Here is a 9472-nt window from a genome sequence, read left to right as displayed (position 1 = left end):
CAAACAAATATCAAAAATCAGTGCATTTACTATATTGTGATTTTGGTCGGGTTAACAACAAAAATATAATTTACCAAATGCTTGCAGGTATATTGAATTTTCAGCGAGATTTCACAAGGTTTAACTAGAGTTGCATGTCGGGCTTGGTTTAGTTACCATTCACGGCTTCCATCTCAATTTCAAGAAGTTTCACAATTTCGACTAGGGTTTCGTTGCAATTTCATTTGGGTTTCAGTTTCAGTTATGTTCCAAAAGGTCAACTAAAGTGTTTATTCAGTTTTTGGTTGAACTATCTTTCACGGTTTAGCCTTGGACTGGAACATGTTTATGTACATTTCAAAATAAGAAGTTTTTTTGAGAGCGAAAATAAGAAGGTTTATGTAAGGTAAAACCGACGTCCACGCCTGAGGCTTGTGTTTTTTTTTTTTTTTTGCCACGCCCAAAATTTGGTTGGGCCCCAAATTTTTGAATAAGAAGCAGCCTACTAAGCCGATCTTCCTCTGGGAAGTGGGAGCAGGCCGGCCTCATCTGGGCCTTTGGACGCCTGGTACCCCCGCGGTCGAGACTTCCGTCGGGTCCCGACTACCTAACCGCCGCCACCCCGACTCCGTCCAAGGAGAGGACTCCGGCCAACAGGCTGTCGCCGCCTCGACCCTCTCCCCTCTCCCCCGCTGACTCCGTTGCGACCGGCCTCCCTCCGCCTCTGCACGAACGCCGAGGTCCGGGACACCGGCAAGTAGCATCGGTGGCCGGATTCCCCAGCTCCCCAACCTCCTCCTGACGCCCATTCCTCATCAAGCAGCAGCTGACCATCTGCCTCGACCTCCTCTTCAAGTACTTGTGTTGCTCCCGACTCCCGTTCGTGGACCATCATTGACAGCTCAAGGTGAGATTTACGACAGACCGAAAAGCTACTGTTAACCACGATGTGAAATTGCAGTGTATTATTTGCTATCTGAAATTGCAGTGGATTTGATGTGTCAAATTATTGTGTACCATGCTAGTATGTAAATTTCCAATACGTCTCTTATCTGAACAAGACTTGTGTCTAGGCTGTCGAGATTTATGCTACACCAATTTTGTAGACTAGTGTCGAGAATGGCCGCCAAATCAAAATATTATGATATGTATTCTTGAGTTCAATTTTCCAAGTAAAATAGGGCTCTTTTTTTTAGAATTTGGCTTAGGGCCCCGAATTTTGCCGGACCGGCCCTGCTGCTTGAGCTACCTCCCTCCGCTACTCGCCACGGACACCGGCCGAGGAAGGAAATTTGCACTGCCGCTTGTGGTTTCTACTTTACAAGTTACAACAGTATCATTATTAAGACTCAAATTGAACCCTTGATTTAATGATTTGTTATCATTTGTATTTTGTAGATGAAAACATATTGTTCATCAGTGTCAACAGTACCCAACCAATAAAATTCCTCAAATTACTTTTATTTTTAGCTTATTCGGTTATGTTTTATTTATTTTGTTAGATTGTTAGCAATTGAGTTCAAATTATACACTCATATGTGCGATCGAATCAAATTTCTATGCTTTGTCATGAGGGTTTTTTCGGGGTAGCTGTAAACGCTTAGTTTTTGACCTGGGCCTTGCTCCAATTCTGGCTCTGCCTGACTGCCTCTGCTTGTTCTGCTCGCCGCTGACTCGAGCTAAGAGTGTTGGAAAAGGTTTTCACAAGTTTCATTGGGGAGTATTGAAGAGTTTTCAAACAGTTTCACATTTTTAATGGATGTCACACATTTTATTGGGTTTTAACCCAAAGCTAATCTTGTCAGTCTAAAAATAAAAATCAAGCACATAGCGTTTTACCGTAATGGAAACCAGACCGGGAGTTACTGGAAGCATGGGTTTCTTCTGTGTTGTGGTACTCTCATTAGGTTTTCCAACTTTATTAGATTCATCAGCTCTTTTCTATGTAGGTTGAGGAAACCACACACATCTTGTAACCACACCTGACACATGGCATGTGCATCTGTCTTAATACATTGCTTCTCTGAACTAAGTAAATGGCAGGGCTAGATGATAGCAAATATTCGTAACACAGGCTAATCATAATGTCCTATGAACTCGGCAACTGTGCCTTTGTGTGAAGGTTAATCGGAACTAAAGCCGGAGCGAACAAATTTTGGCAATAAACTTTTCTGATGCATTAAGTTACGACAATATACTCTTTGATGTGAATCCTACTGATCAACTAGCTTCAAGAGTTAAGGTCTAAAATCCTACAGAACTTCTTTGAAATTGAATCAATGTGCTCTTAAGTGTTTCCAGTCGGTAATTTTACTTAGATTAGTTAGCTCTGCTGCTGTCGTTAACAACATTGCCTGATTTACTCTCGCAAAGTTACTGCATGAATTAACGTGTAGATGATTTACCGAAGAGAAAGTACTTCACATGTATGACGCTTCTGTGAACTAAAGTTGACCTTCCTAAAATATCTCATGTTACTCTCTGACCTTTGAGATTAAGATTGATGCTACGATACCGCCCTCTAGAATTAATCCCAATCGTCCAGAATAGTCTAGTACAACCCCTGGAGTCTCGACCTCTGTCCCTCTTTTTTCCTGTGCTTACCGCTATCAGCCGAGCCGACTACCCCGCTCACGGGCTGCTTCTTGCTCACCCCAGCACAGCATTCCTGTGTGGTCTGTGGGTCTTTGCTGCTGCCACTCCAGCCATCTACTAAAAGTTTACCTTAGTCCTTGCACAGCTTCCAGCAGGTAGGAGAAATGGGCGGTGGGCATTACGTGGTTTATCCGCAGAGTTGCGCACAAGTGTAACTGTGCTGATCTTGGTTGCATCAGCCGACACTTGACCGCCACGGGCATCCTGGCGCTGTGCTGTTTTGGTTGCATCGCTAGTTTTGTCTTCCTGTTTTTCTCTGAAATCTGAATGCAAGAGGTAGAATGTAGAAACAGTTACTAATTGCTAGGGTTGCTGTGCTTCAGTTGTCCAAAAGGTTTAAAGTTCAGTAACGTGTGGACCATAAAGAGGTTTATGCATTCAATTATGAACAACATAAAATAAATGGACGGATTTATGGGGTCACTGCTGCAGTTTATATTGCCCACTGTATTGCAGGAACAAACAAACTATTACTTGTAGCAGAATGGCACACTTGCATCCTCTGCAAAGAAACAATGCTCACTGCAGTCATATCTGTAGAATATGACCCTGATTAAATGCAACAGCATTACTCATGCGCTATTGGGATGGTAAGAATAGATGTGTTTTAAAGACCCTCATGCTTTGTGTTGGGTATCTTCCGAAAAAAACATATGAGCCTGAATGGACTAAGAATTTCGACATCTACCAAGTGTCCAAGTGACATCAGAAAGATACTTTATGCTGCCAATGACTTGATTGATCTGGATTTTTGGTGGAGGGAACTCTGATAAATGATTCATGTTTAGGTTTGTAGTAGATTTTTTGTAAAGTAGAAAGAACAATATATTCAGTAGACCTGTGGTGTTTGGTTACAGTTACAATGTGTGGTTGACACAACATGTTTCAATAAATCCTTGGTAACGATGCCGTGTTACTCAAAGCCATCAACTCTTGCTTGGTGTCCCTTTAATATAGCGAGTAACATCTTATTCTCCTTGTAAATAAGTTGTGCTAGGCTGCTAGCGCAATCTGACTAGCAGCTAATGGCTTGGCTGCCTCCTCTTGTATAACTATTGAGTAAGAAAAGTACTCTATGAAGTCACTCATCTACATGTGCTTATTTCTTAATTGTCATGATAAATTTGTTCTCATTCACGAAAGAGTCCCTTTGGATTTGGAATCTATCCTGAAAGTAATATAGCTGTGTAGCTCAATTTCACAATAATAAGGATTCATCTAATAGGAGCTATTATCAGATATTTTAAATAGACCATCTTATCAGGGACAAGATCTTGCACTTTTGTCAACAACTTGTTTTTTATGTGTGTTCAGCATTCTGTTGGTTCTGTGACACAACTTGCTAATGATTGGAATTTTGGAGCCCTTAAAATTTTGCATGTAATTTTGATTTTTTTTATTGTATATGATGGAACATGTTTGTATTCTTAGTAATTTACTTAAATTGTGAACATGAATTGACTTTATTTTGCAGTCTTGTCATGGACCCCAATATGAAGCAGCTTCAAGAGGCTCTGGTTGACATTGAAACTGATGCAGAGCAACTTCTTCTGGCTAGGCATCAGGTATGTATTTCAGCTTCCTTACTCTATCTTCATCTCATACACTGATATTTATGGTTTGTTCTTCTGTGATGATCAGTTAGTGGAGAATGATAAGATGAGGAATGCTAACAGGGAGGCACTGACTGCCCTGCGCAAAAGAGCCAGGACAACCAAAACTAGTGTTCCATCTCCCTTTGATGTCATAATGAAGGAGATGGAGGGAACCTCAGGCAAGCAGCTGGTAAAGGAGATATGCCCCACATGTGGAAACCATGACCCCAAAGAACATACCTGGCTAATGTTTCCAGGATCAGATATTTTTGCCCGTGTTCCATTTCATGTAACACACACTATTCTGGACAAAGGTACCACCTTCTCTTATCTTGATTCAGTACATTTTATTCACCAGTGAAGTAGGCTTGATCCATGCAATGCCTCTGCCGTCCGTAAAATCCACAAGATGAATGCTTCCTTGTTTCAAGTTTGTTTCATTCTGTTGATCTACTCTTATTTACCATATGATTTCCGTAACTTATGTGCAGTAGTGGTCTGAATCCATATTTTTTTTGTAAATGCATTTGTTCACATGCAAACTGTTAGATTGATTGTTACAGAAGCTCAGGGCTAGCAAGCTTAATCCAATACTTATTAATAACCAATGCTATATTTTGGCATCCAAAGTTGTTGTGATGATATGAACTGTTGGAATTGGTGTATCCTTTGTATCTGTAAAACTCAAAATATCTATTGCACAAGTCTTCGTATTTTGTGGAAATGCAAAGCGATGCATGCCAACCTGTGTGTCTCTAGCCAGCTCCTTAGTAATGATGAATTGCGATTACTTATCTTATTTCACGATGGTGCAGATCAAGAACGCCTAGACTATGACACCAAGAAGCTGCAGAGCTATGTGAAGGAGAAATCATTCCTGATCTCTGAGAAAGGCGCCCTCGCGGACAAGATCAGCCCTGGCATCGTGAAATCCCTTGTCAGCCTTACAGATAAACCTAAGTAGGAACATTTGACGGGACCAAGGTGGACTGAGCGTAATAGCGAATCATGTAGGCCTGCTGCAGTCCGCAAGAACATGTGCATCCCCTAAATGAAACGAAGTACTCTATTTCAAGGTAGATGTGGTTCAGCTGTGATGTACCAGTACATTACAACGAGGCAGGATGACACGAACACGTATAATTTTACTGCAGTATATTGCGTTTACATAAGCATCGCATAGGCCCTTGCCATGTCCTGTGTTGCAGTATATTAGTAACACAAGCAAATCAAATCACTCTGAAGAACACAGCCGGTCAATGTTAACAGGAACTCTCAAGCAGCAGCACGCAAACAACAACGTCTATGAGGCACGACGCGAATCAGAGGAGAAAGGGCTTGCGGTAGATGTCGAACACCTCGGAGGAGCAGAGCTGAGGCTCCTGCACGCTGCTGGAGGTGACCATCTTGCGGACGAAGGAGCCGACCCGGCCGGGGAGGAGGCGGCGGCCCATTCCCTGGCCGTCGCGTATCGTCCCTCTCATCGCGCCCAGCAGCCGCCCGTAGGTCGTCCCTGGCTCCGACTGCACCGCCTTGATGAAGCTGTCCGTCATGGCGCCGATCTCAGCGGACTCGGGGAACCCCTGAACATCACGATAATGATACATCAATCGCAGAGGGGGAAGCAGATCGAGGTACAATATTCATGTGTACGTACACTGGAATCTGCAGACTTCTGGTCGTCTTTGCAGCCGCTGATGGAGATGGCGAGGCCGCCGCTAGTGCCTTTCGGCTTCTGGGGCTGACGGTTGTGGTTCTCCCACTGCCAGTACCCGGTTCTTGGAGAGAATTTGAACACAGCAAAGATTCGTCAGATTTCTCGTCTACTCTGTAGTCTGTACTTAGAGACTAGCTAGAGATGTTGCATATGTACCTGGAGAGGCGGCAGAGGTAGCGGAGGTCGAGGATGGTGCCGCTGTGGCAGGTGTCGATGATGGCGTGGAGCTTGACGCCGGGGCGGAGCGGGCGGACGATGGTTTCGTTGATCTCGTCGTCCAGGATCTTGCCCTTCTCCTCAAAGTCCAGCGGGCAGAGCGCCTCGTTGTAGCCGTCAACCTCGTCGCCGTTCGTGTCCAGCTTCTGCACGCCGTGGCCGGAGAAGTGGAACACGAGCGAGTCGCCGGCGTCGCAGTCCTCCACCAGCCACCGCATGGCGAGGAGCAGGTTCTCCTTCGTCGGCACCATGTACGGGTCATCGCTCTTCTTTTCTGGCGCAAGCACAAACGCGTCCTCCATCATCAGAATCACTTGTTCGCACCTCTCGATCGCAGTTATAGAATGGATTCCTGGATTTACCGGTGAGGACGAGGATGCAGTCGCTCGGGAAGCCGAACTTGCCGCAGAGAAGGCTCTTCATGGAGTCCACGTCGTTGACCGTGCCCCTGAGCTCGTAGTCGGTGCCCGTGTAGCTGACGCCGACGAGGACAGCGCGCTTCTTGCCGCGGGCCACGGGGTAGCCGGCCGGCAGCTCGCGCCTGACGGGGACCAGCGTCCGCGGGGGCGACGGGGGCGCCAGCACCACCGCGTTGCCCACGCTGCGGTGCCGCTCGATGCGCGTCACCCGGTGGCAGAGCGCGCACCGGACGCTGGAGCTCGACCCGCCGGGCGGCGCCACGAGGCCCGCGCCGCAGTGGCTGCACCACGACGTCGTCCTCGGCGGCCCTGTGTTGCCCATGCCGCCGGTGAACAAGCTCTCGCGTCTTAGCGGCGCGCGCGGGCACAGAGAAAAAACAGACACAATGTTCTAGAAGCTGCAACGTAATGCGCAACGGTGCATACTGCATAGGGATTGAGATGCCGATTCATGGGACCATCCTGCCTTGAGGCCTGAGAGTTGCAATATGCCAACATGGGGATGGGAGGTAACGCAACGCTTCCTTTATTCCAAGAAGCACTGGTTAATGGCAGGCCCGGCCGTTGCTGCTTTCGACGTCTAGTTACCATCAGAATACGATTCATGTCATCTGGATAATATATGGAGGGTCTTGCACCAATCTTCTATTTTTCCCCTTGTTTGTCTCTTGGTCGGTCAACGATGTTCCTTTTACATGTCTGTTAAGTGGGAATTGAAATAGAGATTTTTTAAAAAAAAAATGGAGATCAAAGCCCTCTCATGGATGATGGATCGCATAGGTCGATACATGAATCAACCATCTAAAAAGAAAAGAGATAACATGGAGCGGCATTTAACCTAAGATCAAAACGCCAAGTAAACTAGCTGCATAAACCACGCGCAACCCTCTCGAGCTGTTTGCACCAAGTTTCCAAATTCTTGGGCTTCTCTATTGGTTATAGGTATGACCACATACAGATCCAATAGGTAGCCAGCGGTATAACCTGCATGAAAGATGAAGATTTTTGTATTGTTAAATATAAAATCATTGCGAGTATTCCAAATTCCCCAAAGTAAAGCACATACACTAACTCTAATTTGTTCTTTATATTTTTTGCCACCGCCGCTAACCAATTCCCAGATAAATTTGTGACATTAGTAGGATGGACAATATTAAACGCCAAGTGCACAGCCACGCAACTTTTGCAAAAGGAAAACGGATAAAGATATGGTGAATTGATTCATATTGATCACAAAACTAACATTTTTTTGCTCCCTTGCCAATTCCTTTTCGCCAAATGATCTTTAGTAAGCAGAACTTTTCATTGCAAGAACCACATAAAAATTCTAATCTTAAGTGGTACTTACATTTTCCAAATATATTACGAAGGAATTAAGTATGGTCATCCATGTAATCTTGATACAAAGAAAATGTCCGATGTTGTTAACTTCCAAACAAAAACATCCGGCTGTGTGGTTAGCTGAATATTAATTTTTTTTTGAAATGGTTAGCTGAATATTAATAAGCTGGCTACAAATTAACATGAGTCCATCTATATATATTCCTTGTTAATTTCGATCATTTGCCTAAAAGCTATGTTTAGAGGTGTCTGACCCATACCACTAGCAACTGAAATTTGTTTTCTTTCTACTATATATGTTGTAGAGGGGCGGATATTATTGAGAAAGAGGTGTATTTCCTAACCGGAAATTCGCTTCAGCTCTCGGGTGTAGATGCACCTGATTTCTGCACCAATCACATTCAGCGCGCTGCAACATTTGTCAGCGTATTCAGCTAAGTATTCTTGTGTATCTCTGTTTTTGAACAGTGCCTAGCCGCATCTCTGCACAGGTAATCAATGCCTGCTTCTCAGCCCAATAGTAAATGACAGAGGGCAATTTTCTTCGAATCTGCCTGGAGGCAAATCCACCCGACCACGCCCACCACGCCGGCGCTCCTGCATCACCGAGTGTTGCCGCGCGCGACCCACGCTCTCCGCCGCCTTGTTTCCCTCGGACTCAGCTAACACCACTTAGCTTTCGTTCTTCTTCCTCGCGGACATGGTAGTCCAAATCCAACTTGCCGCCACCCACAATTGCTTACATCAAAAGGAGGAAATTGCACAAATCACCACTTTTTGCCGTCTTTATTGCGTAAAACACCACCTTTACATATTTGTTATAGAGATCACCACCTTTTGATGTAATGTGTTGCACGGAGGTCCAAATCTGATATTGGAGTCAGATTAAGCTAATTAACTTCAAATTTGACAGCTGGCCCCATAAAACAGAGATGATGTGGCGTCTACTATGTCATCTAGTGTGTTTTCAAACTTTTTTAAAAAGAAAATCCAATAATTAAAACAATATTAAAGAATAATTCTGGGAAAGTTTGAAACGAATCTAACATGTCGTCTGAAATTTGTGTCAATTTTTTTAGATTCGATCAGTGTTTGATGAAATTTTCAAAAAAAAAAATCAAAAATTATGAGAAAAAATTGAGAAAATATTCACGTGTATGTTCGAATATTCTATGTTGACCCACTAAATTTTCGGCATGAAAGAACATTTTTTGTGACTTGGGTAAAAAAGATAAAAAGTGTCTTGTCTGTAATGAAAATATAACATCGCAATTTGTTTTTTACAAGGAACACAAATTTTTTCTTTCATAACGCTATCGTAAATAATTAGGTTCAAACGCTATCGTCTGGCCCTAGATATGTGAATATGACTATATGAGGGACCTTTAACTTCATCTTCTCCCTGATTTACTTCTATAAATTATGTCATTATTTTTCAAATTATTCAGGTCATATTGGTTTAATTGCTAGAATATTTACATTGTTTTTTTTTTGAAAATTTCATCAAATGTTCACCGAATCTAAAAATGTGACACAAATTTTAGACGGCG

The 9472-nt window shown here is 43.7% G+C and overlaps 2 protein-coding genes across 2 annotated transcripts; one reads left to right on the top strand and one right to left on the bottom strand.

Moving 5' to 3' along the window:
* The first annotated feature begins 581 nt into the window (after positions 1–581).
* Positions 582–5404, top strand: LOC127332353 (uncharacterized). Its single transcript, XM_051358627.2, has 4 exons — positions 582–886; positions 4109–4199; positions 4276–4543; positions 5045–5404. Exons 2-4 carry the CDS (start codon positions 4116–4118, stop codon positions 5191–5193), a joined length of 501 nt encoding a protein of 166 aa, XP_051214587.1. The 5' UTR covers positions 582–886; positions 4109–4115; the 3' UTR covers positions 5194–5404.
* On the bottom strand, positions 5355–7076 carry LOC127332352 (metacaspase-1). Its single transcript, XM_051358626.1, has 4 exons — positions 6525–7076; positions 6103–6436; positions 5887–6007; positions 5355–5812 (listed from the first exon to the last, which is right to left on the bottom strand). Exons 1-4 carry the CDS (start codon positions 6901–6903, stop codon positions 5552–5554), a joined length of 1095 nt encoding a protein of 364 aa, XP_051214586.1. The 5' UTR covers positions 6904–7076; the 3' UTR covers positions 5355–5551.
* Positions 7077–9472: the final 2396 nt, after the last annotated feature.

The sequence above is a fragment of the Lolium perenne genome, chromosome 4, assembly GCF_019359855.2.
Source record: "Lolium perenne isolate Kyuss_39 chromosome 4, Kyuss_2.0, whole genome shotgun sequence".
Taxonomy (NCBI): Eukaryota; Viridiplantae; Streptophyta; class Magnoliopsida; order Poales; family Poaceae; genus Lolium; species Lolium perenne.
This window is presented reverse-complemented; position numbering and strand designations above follow the sequence as displayed.